Source organism: Glycine max, chromosome 3, assembly GCF_000004515.6.
Source record: "Glycine max cultivar Williams 82 chromosome 3, Glycine_max_v4.0, whole genome shotgun sequence".
NCBI classification, from domain to species: Eukaryota; Viridiplantae; Streptophyta; class Magnoliopsida; order Fabales; family Fabaceae; genus Glycine; species Glycine max.
The window spans coordinates 6,928,990-6,948,020 of record NC_016090.4 but is presented as its reverse complement, the minus strand read 5'-3'; the positions used below and the strand labels follow the sequence as shown (position 1 = coordinate 6,948,020).

Here is a 19,031-nt window from a genome sequence, read left to right as displayed (position 1 = left end):
AAAAGTGTTTATTTTAAAGTTGATTTTTTAAAGTTTAAACAAATTCACCCATAATTATCCAATCTAAATGTTTATTAAAAAACATTTATATAAAAAGTGTTTATTTTAAAGTTGATTTTTTTAAGTTTAAACAAACTCACCCATAATTATCCAACCCAAATAAATGAATGGGGTTTAAACTTGCAACATGTTATTTGCAAGACCAGAGTCTAACTTATTTCAAAAATAATTATTTTACAGACATTCAATAGTTACTAAAGTCTATTACCTAGCGAAAAGAATTAAATTTTAACCTATTTTTAAGTCATGTGAGCAGTTGGATTAAAAAGAAACAAGGCTCGCGAGTCATTCGGGTCCCTCTCACCCTTATCATTGTCGTCATCTCCACCACTATCGCTCTTATCATTACTATTGTTGTCATCATCGTCTTAGCAATTACAGTCGTCATCTCCACCACTATCGCTCTTATCATTACTATTGTTGTCATCATCGTCTTAGCAATTACAATTATCATTGTTGTCGACATCACTCTCATCATCAATGGCATAGTCTATGCCACCACCTCCACTATTATATTGTTGTCCCCACCACCAATATGTCATTGTTGTTATCATCATCATCATTAATATCGTCATTGTCATTATTATTATTGTCACAACTACTCCTGTCATCACTCCTACCATTACCATAGTAGTCATCACCATCATTATCGTCCTCATTATTGTTTTAGTCATTGTTCTCACCATCATTTTCATCGTTGTCATTACCACAATCTTATTGTTATCTAGTTCATATCAAATTGAAGATAAGATAACACAATACTAATATATGGTGTGCATAAAACAAATATTTGATAGGATTAAAATTTATCATGCTGTTATTTTATCAAGTTCTTATTCTACTTTTATATGTTATCATATCTTATCTTAACCACCAAATAGATGATTAAATCTTTCTTGTTGAAATGGAACTTATATTTTAGTATTTTCTTTACTTTTTTAACCTATGATACACGAGTTACCATTATTTTGTATTGAGTTTAGCTTTAAAATAATTAAATTATAATTATATTTTAATTTCTTGTTTTAAAATTAAATTAGATTTTATACTTCCGTATCATAACTATTTATATTTTCAAATTAAAAAAATCAAGTATCTTTTTACACTTTCTTCTTCTAAACTTAAGCATTCTTTAGTTATTTTATATGGATTAACGATACGTAGTTTTTTTAAATATCAAATTAAGTATTTTTCTTTAGATTTATACTTTTCAAATTTTTATTCAAATTAAAAATAATCATACAATGTATTGAATGCTTGTTAATATTTCAATATCTTTTCAATATATAATGTTTTTTTTATTAAATAAGTCCCTCTTTAAAATTTAAAAGTTATAAAAGAAATCATATACTTTTGATCTCTAGTGAGATAATAGAAGAAAAATATTTTAGTAAATATAAGGATAAAAATAAACTAAACTTAATTAAAAGCCAAAAAAGAAACTATAAATTTAGGAATTTATAAAAACTTATTTGGAGGGTTCGGATGCGTGTGTACCTGGTCCTTTTGCCATGATCTAATTTTTAGGGTTTGACTGTAGGAGAATCACAATGAAGACATGATAGTCGAACATGTCCACAAGGCCTTCCTCCAACAATTGAGTTTCCTTATTCATTGAATATTCTGGAATCTCTGAATATATAAGTGTTGGCTGATATCAGTGATATATCATATAGGAGTATGGAGTATAAGTATTGTTCAATGGAGTCAAGTCCTCTCTACTCAAGAATCAAGATAGAGAGATGCTATTCCCACCCCAAAGTTACTGTTCCCACTTATGTATGTGAATTTCCAAAAGTACCCTTAACAGAAATGTGATTCCATCAACAAAACATGAAAACAAATATCCACTGTACATTAGACCTACATTTGAAATGAACAATAAAAATGAAATGGAATCATATTTTTATTGTGTTTTTTTTAAGAAAATACACAAAGGAAACTGAATTTCATTGTGTATTTTGAAAAAAAATGCACAACATAATGTATTATGAAAAAAGAACAACAGCCTTATAGTACCAAATATCTTTATTTGGATTAAATAAACTTATAAATTAATTAAATAAGATGTAAAATAATTGAACTACTTATCAAACATGCTCAAATTAACTCCTTTGTAGTACTGAAGCCTTTTTGTCTTTTCTTTCTTCTTCTGAAGCCTTTTTATGTTTGTTTTACTCAAGATATTTTATAACAAATGAAAACCATTTTCTTAAATCCATAATTGAATTAATACATTAAGAGAAAGAGAATTACTCGAAACATTATTTGATATACTCTTTTGAACAAATATTCTTTATTTGGTTAATTTTTTTAAAAAAAAATTATATAATTTTGTGGTTTCTCACATTATATTTATTGATCCTTCCTCGTAATTTTATATCTTTTAATAAATTAGATCGAGAGAGAAAGTGTATTTAAAAAAAAACATCTTAAAAGGACGTACTCTTAAAAAAAACTGAAGTTCACGAAGAACCCCCCTAATATTGATTTTTTTATTTTATCCTTGTCTCTACTCAAAGCTATATTTCGTAGTAGGACGCGAAATTAAGAGCATATTTGGAATAACTTATCATCTAAAATTTCTTCTATTTTTTTTATAGAAATTAAATTGTTTCCAAAATGAACGGAATGTTTGGGATCCTAGCTTAAATTTAGAGACAAAAAATTCTTTGAAAGAATAAGTTATTTGTAAGAAGCTAAAAATTTGTAGCTTACGATTATTTTTCAACAACACCCCCCCTCTTTTTATCTCTATTGAGAATAACCTAAAGAGTTATGATTTCGCTAGACCCACAAAGCCTATGTGTAAGTGTGACTAGTCTTTACTCAGCCAAAACAAAAGTATTAGGCAAATGAATTTTTTATTAGTTTATAATTTTTTTAAGACAATAAAATTTGAATTTTATTTAATTTTAGTTTTATCTTTAATATTTTTATAAAATTTCTCCTTTATCCTTTTATAATTCAGATAAAACCTCATGCTTACTCGCGTAATTGATGGAGTAATACCCATCTCTGAGTCTACTTCAATACAACAGCGCCCCCTTGCTCTTGCCTTTAGTATTTTTCGGGTTAGTTTTTACTAATACACGGTAATTTTAATTATTATGTTACCTATATTAACTAGTTTAAAAATATTTAATATTTAAATAAAAATATATGAGTTAAAAATAATTATTTAAAATTATATTTTATATGAAAAATAAAATAAATTTTATATAAAAAATCATATATATATATATATATATATATATATATATGTTTTTATGGCATTTGGTATTTATTAACTAATTAAGTAATTAATTGTATCAGATGCTTTTGATTTAATAGAATTCATTAAAAATTTTAACTTTCTAATAATTTTCATTTTAAACTAATTTATCAATTATTTGTACTTAAAAAAATCAGAATAAGAACAATGCCTTAGTTAAAACTTAAAAGGTAATTATGTGTATGGCAGTCAATACCCTACTTTTTGGTAGCGTTTCCATTACTCAAAATATTGTGAACTGTTTTTTTTTTTTTTTCCCTCACCATAACCCATGGTAAGTGGTAACCATAACCATATACATAGATGTCTCTCCAAAACAGTCACACTCCCCATTCTTCAGAACTAATATCAGACCTTGTTAGGGCCAATGTCTCACTACTATTAGCAAATTGCTAGCAGAGTTTTACCACACTATTCTGACTATATAAGTGGGACCCAAACCTAATCAAGCAATCTACCTATCTATATTCACCATCAAATCAGTTATCCAAAGGTTCACCTACTCCTTCACATCTGATTTTTGTTATCACTTATCAAGTCCAATCAATAGCTACCCCAGTTCACTAAAATTCACCAAAAATTAATAATTGTTCACTTCAATTATCTTCATCGCCATTTGCATGTGCAAGGAAAAGAAATGGTGGAGTGACTGATGTGTGTAGCGTTTCACTTTGTCTTTATTTGCAATTTTATTAATTATTAGATTTTATTCTGTATTTTTAGGGACAGAGATTGATGTGTTGAGTAGAGAAGCTGTAAAATCAGAGTGCATATGAAGTTGGTGAATTTTACATGCACAAGCAACAACACATGTAAAACTCAATGGTTTGGAAAACCTGTTGTCATTTTAAAGGGGAGAAATTAGAGTCTTATTCCTTTTTATATATATTTAGGAAAAAAATATAAAGAAATAATATAATAAGAAGAATAAATTATAAAAAGTATTGTAAAAATAAGTTGTAAGAATATAATGATTATTGAAGAGGTGTTGATAATTTTCTTTGGTCAGTAAGAGGTGTTGAAAATTTTGTCAGCATGTTGGACACTTTTACGCAACCATTTTCAAACATGATAATTTTATAAAATCAAAACTTATAAGACAAGGTAAAAGTATACCTCAAAATAGAATGAATGATGTGAAAAGAAAATAAAAATAGATAAAGAATGAGAATATCACATGTGATGTGTTAGAACAAAGGATGAAAGTTTGGAAAAAAAAAAAGGAGAAAAAAAAGAGAAAGAAAAAAAAAAAAAAAGCTTCAAGTCCCACATCGTTCAGGCTAAACACTTGAATAGTATTTCATTCCCTACATATAGAGAGTTTATTTCTTCATTTTTCCTTACCCCGGTTGAGAAGCATTTTCTCAACTTTTCTTTCTCCCTCCCATATTTCAGCCGATGCATTTCCGACAAACTTCTCCCTCTTTCTTTCTATCGTTCTAAAATTTCGGTTGGCTATAAGAGTGACTTTTTAAGTCATATTTTTCAGTTGGTTATAATAGTGACTTTTTAAGTCATATTTTCAGTTGGCTATAATAGTGACTTTTCAAGTCATATTTTTCGGTTGGCTATTAGAGTGACTTTTCAAGTCATATTTTTCGGTTGGCTATTAGAGTGACTTTTCAAGTCATATTTTCGGGTGGCTTTAGAGTGACTTTTCAGGTCATACAAGAGGGTGTAATTCTAGAAAAGGTTTCCTCAGTGCAGTGGGAATCTTATACAGTGATCTGAGCTGTTTTATCCTGGGGACGTCGTGGTTGATAGTCTGCTTGCACAATTTTTGGCAGTGCCACGAAATGTCTTAAAGAAAGCGACATTGTCCGCGACTCAGCCAGTAATTTTTTCGGTTTGCCATAAACTATTGTTCCAACAATTTTAAGATGTTTTTGGCTCTGCTATGGCTACCGTAGATATTACTGGCTCGAACAACAATGACCTCAACAAACCTTTTAGGTTTGAAGGGTATCATTTCAAACGTTGAAAACAAAAGATGATGTTTTCTATGAAAAAAGTTGCCTATATTTTGAACACTGATATTTCAGTGATGCCTAAAGATGCTAAGAAGGAAGTGAAGGATAAAATGACTACATATGCAATAATTTCATTCTGAATGGGTTAGCTGATGATCTCTATGATTATTATAGCCTATATAAGTCTGCCAAATTAGTTTGGCTGGCTTTGGAAGAGAAGTATGATACTGAGGAAGCTGGGACTAAAAAGTATGCTGTTAGCCGCTACCTCAAGTATCAAATAACTAATGATAAATCAGTAGAGTCTCAATCCCATGAGATACAGAAAAATGCTCAAGAGTCATACATAGCTGTGATAACTAAGATTAATATGATTGGAGGATTAGATGGATGATGGGTAGACACTGGCGCCTCTCGCCATGTCTACTATGATCGTGCTATGATTAAAACATACACGAATGTTGAAAATAAGAAAGTGTTGCTGGGAGATTCCCACACCACTACTATTGTTGGAACTGGAGATGTTGAACTGAAGTTTACCTCTAAAAAGACTTTGATTCTCAAAGATGTGATGCATACTCCAGAGATGAGAAAGAATCTGGTTTCTGATTTTCTTTTAAATTAAGGAATAGTGGGGATACTTCATCCAGTTATCTTCTTGCTATTAGTAGTGAAAATCTTGCACAACCAGAACCAGATATCGAGCCTCGAAGAGGTAAGAGAGCAAGAATTGCTAAAGAGTATGGGCCCGATTATGTGACCTATACATTAGAGGAGGATCCATCAAACCTCCAAGAAGCTTTGTCTTCTTTGGATGCTGACTTGTGACAAGAAGTCATTAATAATGAGATGGATTATTTAGAATCTAACAAGACCTAGCATTTAGTAGACTTGCCTCTTGACTGCAAACCTATTAGATGTGAAATCATTGTTGTGTAACAACTTTGATAAGAAAGACCTCGGAGAAGCAAGTGTAATCCTTGATATTAAGATTACTAGGTCAAAAGAGAGAATTTCTCTGGATCAATCTCACTACATTGAGAAGATCTTAAAGAAATATGACTACTTAAACTGTAAACCTGCTAGTACATCATATGATCCAAGTGTAAAACTGTTTAAGAACACTGGTGAAGGTATACGACAAACTGAGTACGCAAGTATCATTGGTAGCCTTAGGTATGCCACTGATTGTACTAGACCCTACATAGCCTATGTTGTGGGATTATTATGCAGGTTTACCAGTAGACCTAGTAAGGAGCATTGACACACTATTGAAAGGGTAATGAGGTACCTTAAAAGAACCATAAACCTTGGATTACATTATAAAAGGTTTCCCGTTGTACTTGAAGGATACAACGATGCAGATTGGAACACTCTTTCATATGATTCCAAAGCAACCAGCGGCTATATATTTAGCATAACTGGTGGGGCTGTGTCTTGGAAGTCAAAGAAACAGACTATCTTAGCTCAGTCCACTATGGAATCTGAGATGATAGCACTAGCAACTGCTAGTGAGGAAGCAAGTTGGCTGAGAAGCTTACTTGCGGAGATTCCTTTATGGGAAAGACCGATACCAGCTATGTTGATCCATTGTGATAGTACTGCGACTATTGAATAAATTGAGAATCGTTATTACAATGGTAAGAAATGACAGATACGTCGTAAGCACAACATTGTTAGAGAATTACTCTCAACAGGAGCTGTTAGAGTGGATCACGTACGCACTGATGATAATTTAGCAGATCCTTTGACAAAAGGATTAGCTAGAGAGAAATTCAATAACACTTCTAAAAGAATGAGACTATTGCCCTTACTATGATGATCATTCATAATGGTAGCCCGACCTAAATGATTGGAGATCCCAAGAACTAGGTTCAATGGGTAATAACAAGTTACAAAGTGATATGAGATGAACATGCTGTTATAAGTGAAAGCAGCATGATTCCTGAAGTAACAAGAGGATGAGTTATGAAAAAAAAATTCATAATTCTTAATGAGATATATACTCTACATTGAGTGGAGTACCTAGGCTACAAGAGTACTCTTGATAGACTCACTTATGTGAATGTTGAAGTGGGGGCCACTTCATATGAAATTTTGGGCAAAAATTTCTAGAGCGCGTTCACTATACCGGGATAGACGTGCATGGCCTTTAACGCACGGGCTTTATAGAATACACCTATGAAAAGGTTGTGTGTGGTTTGGTGTCGGAGATAGAGTTCAAGACTTCGAGTCACTCTAGTAAAATCTGAATCTTACTCACTATGCAAAGGTTCAAGTTGTATGACACCTTTGTTTATGCACAATTTTATGAAAATCCTCGAAAATCTTCTTTTCAAATTTCAAGTGGGGGATTGTTAGAACAAAGGATGAAAGTTTGAAAAAAAAAAGGAGAAAAAAAGGGCTTCAAATCCCACATCGCTCAGGATAAACACTTGAATAGTGTTTCACTCCCTATATATAGAGAGCTCATTTCTTCATTTTTCCTTGCCCCAGTTGAAAAACATTTCCTCAACTTTTCTTTATCCCTCTCTTATTTCAGCCGATGCATTCTCGGCAAACTTCTCCCTCTTTCTTTCTGTCGCTCTAAAATTTCGGTTGGCTATAAGAGTGACTTTTTAAGTCATATTTTTCGGTTGACTATAAGAGTGACTTTTCAAGTCATATTTTTCGGTTGGCTATAATAGTGACTTTTTAAGTTATATTTTCAGTTGGTTATAATAGTGACTTTTCAAGTCATATTTTTCGGTTGGCTATAAGAGTGACTTTTCAAGTCATATTTTTCGGTTGGCTATAATAGTGATTTTTTAAGTCATATTTTCAGTTGGCTATAATAGTGACTTTTCAAGTCATATTTTTCGGTTGGCTATTAGAGTGACTTTTCAAGTCATATTTTCGGGTGGCTTTAGAGTGACTTTTCAGGTCATACAAGAGGGTGTAATTCTAGAAAAGGTTTCCTCAGTGCAGTGGGAATCTTATATAGTGATCTGGACTATTTTATCTTGGGGACGTTGTGGTTGATAGTCTACTTGCATAATTTTTGACAGTGCCACGAAATGTCTTAAAGAAAGCGACATTGTCCGCGACTTAGTCAATAATTTTTTCGGTTTGCCATAAACTATTGTTCCAACAATGTAACAACTAATGTTATAAGAAAAGAAGAAAAAATAAAAATAAAAATAGAAAAAAAGAAAAAATGAGTATATATATTCATTTTTTTATTTTTTAAATATTTTTAAAATTAATTTATAAATACTCATCCAAATATACACTTGTTACTTACAAAAATAATATATACTCATATATTATTATCAGCATGTTGTTAAAATTGTTATTAACATGTTAGTTTGAGGGATGCCAAACTTAAATTCAAGTTTTATACAGAAAAATTGTGATTAAAAGGTGAAGTCAATAAATCATTCACATGAATATTATATTGACCAAAAAAATACACACTTGTTTCCCTACCCTATTTGGCTATCATAGAAGCCAGAGCCAGATGTGGTTTTGGTTGTACACTTGCACTTGTACTCACCCTTTGTCTCTGACTCCAAATTTTTTTCCATCTTCTATAAGTTACTTGTTACTACCAATATTTTCAGCTTTGATTTCTCACGAAGCTTCTATGTCATCATTTATGTAGCAGAAAGAACAAATTCTGCTCCTGCAGCAGGGCATTATTATATAGTGTCACAAAATGCAGAGGAGCTCCTAAATCATTAAGTTTACGCATACCGTGTGACCCAACAAAGAGAGCATTTCTAGCAGCATTAAAAAGGAGATAAATAAAAAGAAGCAATTTAAGACGAAGTCACTTTGTTCAAATTTATCGTGCATGTTGGACCCTTTCATAGTAGAAAAGCGTAATGGAAAAAAAATTAATGTTATACAGTGAAATGTAGATAAAACATTGCTTTTGGAAGATGTGCCCCAACAAAGATACAGGTGAAAAAACAGAACTTTGTTTCCTTCGGGATGTGTGGGATTTTAAAATTGTAGGCTTTAAAGCTTTAATCTTCAAGTGGGATACTTTGGTTTTGTATTTTTCTTGAAAAGAAGTGCTGATTGCTTGATTCCACCTTAAGCTCTTTCCCGATCTCATTAAAAAGAAAAGTCTCCAAATGAAACAAAAAACATGAATAGGTGATATATTGATTAGAGTGGAATTCAACTTAAACTCTGACCTAAGGTTTAAATTTTAAAACTTTTGAATGAAAATAATACGATTAGGAAGAAAATTTTCATTAAAAATAACCAGTCATATTTTTAACAAATTTAAAAATCGATAAAATCAGTAAGTATTTTAGATTAAAGGATATGAATAGTTGTTATTCTCTTTTAACTGTGTGCAACCTAAGGATGAAAAGCACAAAAACTGTACACAATAAAGAGAGGCAACTAATGGCCTATTCGTCACTCGTTTTAGACATGCCTGCAACCAAAATACATTTTGCTTCGATTTCAGGGGAAAGGGACTTACTTTCTCTTTGATCATCACATCTTGACCTTTGGAATCAAAAAAATAAATTTGAGGGCCTAATTAATTTCTCTCACTCACCTATGATTTTGCTCTCTTTCCAGTCTTCTTGCAAGTGGGTCATCATGTCACATTGTGTGAAGGGATATTTGTACTACACCTAATCAAAGTTAAGAAATTATGGAAGCAAGAAACTGAAGAGCAGCAGCATATCCTAAAGAAGATTAAAGAAAGGAAATTATAAAGAAAAGAAAGGAAAATGGAGATAAGCTGTACTCTTGGGTGGACCTAAGCTTCGGGTCCCCGCTTAAATCAGATTAATTATTACTTGGGTCCAATTCCAATATCTATAAGCTAGCATAAAATATCCTCAAATTGTAATATGCATGTAATGTAATTGCAGCCAAAATATTAAGATTTTGAAGATCTTCCCAATGGGCTGTGACCGTGTTCCTATACACTTCACCCCAATCAGAAGTATTTACTCTTGTTACACAAGTCTTACTAGTTTGGAAGTGAAATCTATTAAATAGAAAATGAAAGTCGCATATTTAGTGAAATTAATGTGAATTTCAATAGTAAAGAATATGATAAAGCATTTTTTTAAATGTTACAAAATCTTTCAAAGTATTAATGTTTTTGAGAGTTACACCTTTATTGATAATTTAAGACTTCTTTTAGAACACAAGAGCTAATTATGTTCTATATAAGTAGGATTATTACTATGTGGGGGATAAAACTTTTCCCAAGTATTTAACTGCTATGTATTCAGAATTTTTTGAGATTACCGTGTAAGATGAAATAATTTTGTACATATATATTATTTCACACGTAATTTAAGACCTTTGCAAAAACGATATTTAATTCAAATTTGCGTTAAAGCTATTTCAAACCTTTGATTAATTATTATAGTACAAAAACAAAATGTTGAAACAAAAATTTCTCTCCATGAGCCATCCACATCCTACGTCAAAAAACTGGCAGATTCACACGTCCACATCTCTCCTTTTTCATCCATTCAAAGATCAAAATCATTGTACCACGGGTTCATACTCTCTCTTCTTTCGATATAAATCCTCCTTGAAAGTAACCCTATTCCCCACCAAGTCCAAAACCCAACTCATTCCACTTCCACTACCTTCTCAGTTCTCCCCTCATCTCAGCATCACCCCTTCCATCATCTTCCCCAATGGATCATCATCACACTCCTTCCACTAACCAAACCTCATCATCTCAATTCTCTTCTTCAAAACCAAACCAAATTTCAAACAAGGAGAAAAAGGGTGTCAAAAAATGCAAAGGGGTAATGAGGCTTTCCACCGACCCACAAAGCGTGGCAGCAAGAGAACGAAGGCACAGAATCAGTGACAGGTTCAAGATCCTGCAGAGCATGGTCCCTGGTGGGAGCAAGATGGATACAGTATCCATGCTTGAAGAAGCCATTCAGTATGTGAAGTTCCTCAAGACCCAGATTTGGCTCCACCAAACCATGATCAACTTCATGGACAATGATAATTACAATATTAATGATAATAATGAGTCTTCTTCTTTACTGTACCCTAATAACGATTGTTGCTACTTCCCTTCTGAACATTTTGTTTCACCTCAGCAAAATGCAACGTTTGATTATAGCAACATGCAGGATTTGCAGCATCTGCAGCCACTGGCAGCACAATGCGGCTTCCAAGGTGAAGACTCGAACTATTTTGATGCCTCTTTGAAATATTGGCCAGCTTGATTAGTTAATAATTAGGTTCTTCGGTTCTCTGTGTACTAGTTTAATTATCTGGGGTATTTATGTCTATAGTTGATAGTGTTATAGTTTATAAGTTCTTGAAATTTGTAATTCGTTTATGAATGCTATCTTTTTAAGTGTGATATATTTTATCAACGTAGAGAAAAAACTTAGTGTAGAGTGTACTGTAGACTTTACATGTAATCGTGTTATGTTGCGTGTTAAATTGTTAATGTTGGTGTCTCTCTGTCACAAAACAACTCGTTCTTACTGCGTTTATGTGAAGTGGTCGTGGCTGTTTAAGCTAATGCGTATGCAGAACTTTTTCACGAGTGGAAAATGCATTGTATGAAAATTAAGAGATTAACATGAGAAAATACACAAGAAGTTAATTTCACAAGTTATAATATTAAAATTAAATTGACTAAATAGTTGAAATGTTGAATGCCATAAACTATACTTAATTTCTGTACCCAGAAAAAACTATACTTGTTTAATATATATTAATATGCTCCGATCCAACTTAATTAGAAAGATGAAAGTAAAGGTATAAAGCAAAAGTTAGGATATCCCGGTAACGAATTGCTATTCTTTTAACCTCGTGATGGGTTTTCTCTCGAGTCTTGACTAACATCGGCATTGTATAAAGAACTAGTTTGATATTATGGTTAATTTTTTATTTTTTGTAGCAGACCTAAATTGAATAATACGTGAAGTAATTTTTTTTACAAGAAAGTAAAGTTCAACAATATAGTTTTTATAAATTTACTTTATTTTTGTCTTTCTTTATTAAATCATTCAGTTAGTTTTTTTTTTTGGTTTCTGTTTTTTCGTTTTAATCTCTCCCCCTTCTTATAAATTACTGTATAAAATTTGTTAAAAAAAAATAGCATTGCTCTATAATATTGACAATTCCATCTTAAAAAAACTATTTCCAAATTCCAACAAATTCCGATGAACAACCCAGTAACTATTCTTGCTATTTTGACTTTGGAAAATGTACACTAGCACATGACACTGTGATAGTTGTGATTTTTTTTTTTTTTTTATAGCAACACACTTATATTATTCCACCAAAATCAGTTGAGAAATACAATCCATTGCACCCACTTATGAGAGAAACCTAACTTATTCACGATTGATGTCATATACTCCAATCTATCCTATCTTATGGTTTACTTATGTCTATCCTATACTTGCTTTTCAGATAATGGATCACTTCGATTGCAACAAGAATATTGTCTGTTATAGAACGATATTGGGGATAAACGTTGCTTGCTCTTAGGAGATCTAGATACATTTGTGAAGTACACCCTTCAGCCTATTGAAAAGAACTTTCATGACAATATTTTGTAAACCACGTACGTTACATATAGCAATGGGACGAAGATCGCACATGGTAGATGGATCATCATACTTTGCTATTCAAACTACATTGGTATTGTTCAAAGAGGGTGGTTCACCTACCTCAAGCCAAGCTAAACACTGATGTTATTATCGTTGAAAGGTCTCTTACAAATATCCACTGTACATTAGACCTACATTTGAAACGATATGTGTGGAATGAATTCGTGAGCAAATATTATCGTTGAAGTGAATTTGAAAGAGACCTTTCATTTTACCGTTGACAATCATTTCATTAAGTTATGTTTTTAATTTAGCCTTAAATATGTTTTTATGTTTCACATTAATTTAAGTCATCTTAATTAGTTTCTCTCAAATTTAAATAATTTTTTAATCCTTTAATTTTAAAAAATATTCATTTTAGTTTCTTTGACAGATTGATTTTTGGCGGTTTAAATAAAGAATCTGTGGCGATTTTTTTCTATAAAAAGGAATAAAAAAATATTTTTAAGATTGACAGACTAAAAAACAAATTTAAATTTAGAAAATAATGAAAAACAAAATTACCTAAAATTGATGACAAAATATATTTAAGATTTTAATTTAATTTATCGTTGATAATGTATAGAGTAAATGGCCACATTATTTCATCCCTGAAAATATAAAATGATGATAATTTAATTTTTAAATGAAAAAAAATTAATTTATAATCTTTAATATGCACAAAGTGATTCTTTAATTTAATCTTTAATTTAGTCTACCAAACTATAATATAATATTAAATTGATTCTTAAACATTTAAAAATAAAATCATTCCGCAACTTAACGGCATAAATTAACTGTTACACTTCAGTGATTATAAATAAAAAATATTCCTTATTTTAGGAACTAAATGACCATTTTACTCCTAATGTATATCTATAAATTGTGTTTCCAAGGTACAAAATTTTACACCTAATTTCTCATTTCATAATTTCAGTTGTGAATTTACAATTTTATTTTTCTTTTCCGAATAATCTGGTATAATTTTAGATAAACTTTTTTGGTTGTGATGCATAGATCGGAAACTTCTTGGAGACTAGTTTGCATGCAATTACGGCTCTATTAACTAGGCACATTTATCCTTAATTGGAGTATATACAATATTAAGATTTTCAATGTTTAATTTGTATAGCCTTGACAAAACTTGGTCATGTACGTCATGACTTGCTAGTTATAATAAAAGTCGAGTTTTGAAACACCTTCATATATGATGATAGTGAACGTTATCAAAAACTTAAGAGTTTAGTTAAACTGTTCAGAGTTTTATATATTTGGCTCGTGAATTTAATTCGTGAATTTAATTTGTATAGCCTTGACAAAACTTGGTCATGTACGTCATGAATCGGTAGTTAATTATAATAAAAGTCGAGTTTTGAAACACCTTCATATATGGTGATTGTAAATGTTATCAAACTTAAAGAGTGAGAGTTCTATATATTTGACTTGTGAATTTAATTAGTAAATTTGTAAGAATTTATTTTATATAAAAATAATAATAAAATATTTATAAATAACATACTAGATAATAATTTATAGAGATTATAGTAGTTGTAAATTATTTTTATTGAGAAAATATTATTAGAGAATAAGGACTTGATATTATTAAATGTGAGAATTTTATATCTGAGAATAATACATTAAATGAAAGTATTTTGAATATTAAATAAACATAAAATAATAAAAAATGACTTATTGACTTAATTTTTTAATTTGTTAACTCATTAATTAGGTGATAAACTCGAAAGTCTATAAAATTTACTTAAAATTTATAAAATTTATCTAAAAAAAGTTTATTCAAGAGTTAATTTACAGAAAATAAGTAGACTAATAAATTCATAACAGTTAACTAATTAACTTGAGAATTTGATAACTATATGATGAATTGATGATAGATGAAGCTCATATAAACCATGAAATTGATACTGAAGAAGAGCAAGCACAAATGCGTGTGAAAACTCAGCCATGCGTTCTCGATGAGACAGCAAATGCAGGTGCTGATGCAGTCAGAGTAGAAATAGCATATGCAGAAATAGGTGCAACAATGCACTGCTAGAGTAACGTGTGGAGCATGATTGCAATATCTTTCACTTATTTTCGTTTGATATTCAATCACTCGCAAATTTTCCTTTCTAGTTCAATCCTCCCAGGTCATGACTACGATTAAGCATCACAGACGCTCCATTTGTCTATGGACTTTTGTCTTTGACTACATTTTCAGACTCTTGTGTAAGCTTCAGTAGACATTTTATCTCTTGGTATATTACTGTCACATTGATAATGAAATTAAAATATTTAAATCTCTCATAGATATTCTCTAATTGAATATCAACCTATACATCTGGATTAGTTTTTGAAACAAATTAACTTTAAGGGTACATTAGAGTTTAACTTATTTATAGTAAAATTATGTGGTACATGGTATGAAAAATCATCTATTATATATACAACTAAATAATCACGCACCTAATTATACTAAATTCGTTTTTCCTGTAAAATTTACTTTAATACGTAATTAAAATACAATACAGATAAGTATATTTGAACCATCCAATCCTTGGTTTGAATTCATTTTTCATAATACACTTAGTCATCTATTTTCTTAATTAAAATGCTTCTTTTTATGCATAATTTTGATTTCTTTTTGGGAGGGGATGATACTCTCTCCGATTACTATAATATAAACATTTATATATCTATATAATCTTTAATTTCATCTAATATTATTTGTTCTCTTTTGTCATCTTTATATTTTGCATTTCTTAATTAAGAAAGTTCAAGTATATTTTGGTGAAAATGATATTGATAAGTATACATATGTGAGTGATTTAATTTTTACTCTACATAGTATTACAAGTGGATCTGCTAATTGAGATAATGAGATCTAGTTGTATTTATATTGTCCAAGGTATAGTTAAGTGTAATTAATATTTTACATTGAATATGTATTTGATTTTAAAAATTGCTAATGTTTTGATTTCTTTTTGTCTTCAATGTCTTTTATATTATTTCTATTCATTTTTTTGTTATATTTAGGGTAACTACTTTAAGCTGAAAAATGTGATTTTAAAACATGTATAATAGTATCAAAGCATGTCTCTTTTAATTATACACACAAGTATTTTCAAATATACATCAACGGTTTTAACATGATTACTTCTGATTAATGAAAAATACATGTGATTTATTAAAAAAAAAAAAAACTCAATGAAAAATACATGTGCTTAGATCAATATGCTTGCTTGTATATAGCATCAATTATAGTATTTACTAAATATAATATGATTAAACTTAATTAATACTATCATTAAATTTAAATAATAATATTATTAAATATGCGTGCGTGTTGGGGTTACTAGTTATTTTTTTAAATATAATCAATATACGTTAGATCCTTTAGCTAAATTTGTCGATTTAAGTTAATTTTACAAAATAAAAAATTTGAACTTTCTCTTCTTTTTTTCATTTTGCCAAGACTGATCATGATTTTCAGTCAATCATTGGTGGCCAAGCCAGCCCATCCCAACTTCTTTTTGTTGACTTGGGGTGGGACAGGACAAAATGGGGTATGATCATCCCTAAAGATAATTTTGTTCAATACATACTTTTTTAATGTATGTTTAATACATACTTTTTTAAATAGTATATTTTTCATATATAATAAATCATTTAATAAATTAGTAAATATAATATTGATTTATTAAAAATTTAATGTCCTTAATTAAATTTAATGCCATTTATTAAATACAATACATTTACTAACACTATTCAATATAATATAACTTTTATAATTAAACATTTATCATAAGAAATGCAGTATCATATAATTATATAAATAAATATTAGTTTTCTTACATAGCATAAATAGTTAAATACAATATGACGAGAGAGAAAAATCATTATTTGAAGGCCAAGGGCTGTTCGAACAAAAAGAAAAATATTTTTATATTAAGTTTCAACTCAACACTTTTAAAGCCTCAATATCTAGAGACTAGAGTTGTAAAAAACACCTTTTGTATTTTTAGTATAATATATAAAAATAAAACAAAACAAAAAATAACCTAAAATTCATAGCTTCAGAATATTAAAATTTAAACACCACTAGTCAAATCAAAGTTCCTTGTTCACGGTTATAATATTTTTATAATTAACAAGCAAACAATGCACTCTATATTAAAAAAATTTCTTCCTTTTTCTATTTTTGCTCTTTCTTTCGGTCATTTTCAATCTGAGTTACTGTGACATGTTATGTGATGCGCTTCCAAAATCTGAAACGCCCTGGCTGGTGCGCAATTCCAAACGACAATACATAGAATTTGAGAGATCAGAGAATGCCTATATGACTGAATAAAAATGGGAGAAAGAGTGAATCTACCGGAGATGGGAAGCAAGTCGCCGACGTTAGAAAGAAACTCGCCGGAGAAGATGTTACATTCCGCCGTGCATAGTGAAGGAACGTAAAACATATCAAAGCGTTTCCAATTTAGGGCGTTTCTGTAACCTTGCCAACTGAAGAAGGAAAGAGGAAGATTATTTGATTTCCACTTAACCGTGCCAACCGGTAAAACCCCCGATTTTGACCAGTTTAGCCGGTTCGGGATGGGTTCCACCGGTTTTACTTCGGTTTGATGCCTGGACGGTTTTGCGTGATATCTGAACCGGACAAGCACCCAATTCGCAGTCCAATCAGTTGAACCGACCGGTCGGATTTTAAAAACCTTGTTCAAAACACAGCCTATTTGGCCTCAAAGAATTTTATTTTTTATTTTATTCCTTTTTTTTTTATAAATTTATATTCTATATAGTAGGAGTGCATGATACAATAATCATTTTATTGTTCGGCTTGTCAAGTGGCTTATTTGATGGGCTATTGCTTCTTGTTTCTTCGTATTTGCTTCATGCTTAATTCAGAATGTAATTAACCTTTTCAGAATTTTTTACATTCAGGAGGTGCAGGAAGCAATTATCTATTCGATGGCTAGGGTCTATTATCATGAATCAGGCCTACGTCCTAACAAGAATTTGAGGTCCATTATCTTTTTGGCATATAGATGATTGACGAAAATTTAAGTCTCTTATTAATTAAAAGATAATGTGAAGATACTATATATAACTAAGATATAAAAATTATTAAGAATGTGATTCAATTTATGTGTTATTATTTTATCTTAGAGATTTCAGATTTGAGTTCTAAGTTCACAACTATGTTAAATATTTAAAGAGAGTATTTTATCATTCATTCATAGTGATTTTATCTGACTCAAATAAGATTGTCTCTCACTTAAGATACATGATTTAGACAAAAAATAATGTGTCAAAATAATACTCATTGATCATCTAAAGATAATATCATATATAAAAGTTTAAAACAACTCTTATACATTATAAGTTAATTTTATAGATTTAAGTTAATTCCAAAATTACATTCTAAAATGATATCAAAATTTATCCATAAAGTATTACTTATCTATTACATTACCTTCTTATCAAATCCAATAAATGTTGGATATGAACGGATACATCCAAAAAAAAAACCTCAGCTCCATATATATTAATTAGAGATAATGTCAATATTAATATTGTACATAAAAGTACTAAACAACTCTCATTTTATAAATCAATTTTATTGATTTAAATTCGGCCTAATTAATATAAATCCAAACTTAAGATCGAGTATGATCAATTATATATATATATATACGCGAGATTAAATTCATCCTATCTTATTCCATTAACAACAAATCCAACTTATCTCATTCATAAATGCTGATTGCACTATATATTTAAACGTGCAGGTAACATATTATTGCTTGTGCAGTCCCACATTTTGCAGAGTTTAAAACGCTCGCAAGACATCTATTTAGAATTGGAACTGTCTCATATGCTTCATTGTTAACATACATACATAAATTTTCAATATTTCCATTTAAGACTAAAAGGAGTTGCTAGTTAATTTCTTAATTTGTTTATTATATAAACAAAACATAGAAGATATATAATAAAATACATTATAAACCCAAGAAAAAGAAAGTACATACATTTAAAATGAGGAATTAAGACGAAATCGAGAACCCTCTGAAACTGTTTCTATCTTTTATTAGATGAGTGAGATCCTTCAATTTCGTCCAGAAC

The 19,031-nt window shown here is 30.1% G+C and overlaps 1 protein-coding gene across 1 annotated transcript; it reads left to right on the top strand.

Annotated features, from left to right (window-relative positions):
- The first annotated feature begins 10,828 nt into the window (after positions 1-10,828).
- Positions 10,829-11,768, top strand: LOC113001230 (transcription factor bHLH140). Its single transcript, XM_026128048.2, has one exon. The coding sequence runs from the start codon at positions 10,971-10,973 to the stop codon at positions 11,517-11,519; it is 549 nt and encodes a 182-aa protein (XP_025983833.1). The 5' UTR covers positions 10,829-10,970; the 3' UTR covers positions 11,520-11,768.
- The last annotated feature ends 7,263 nt before the right edge of the window (positions 11,769-19,031 follow it).

Excerpts from the sequence above, each read along its gene's own strand:
- LOC113001230 (XM_026128048.2), top strand. The coding sequence starts at position 10,971 with ATGGATCATCATCACACTCCTTCCACTAACCAAACCTCATCATCTCAA.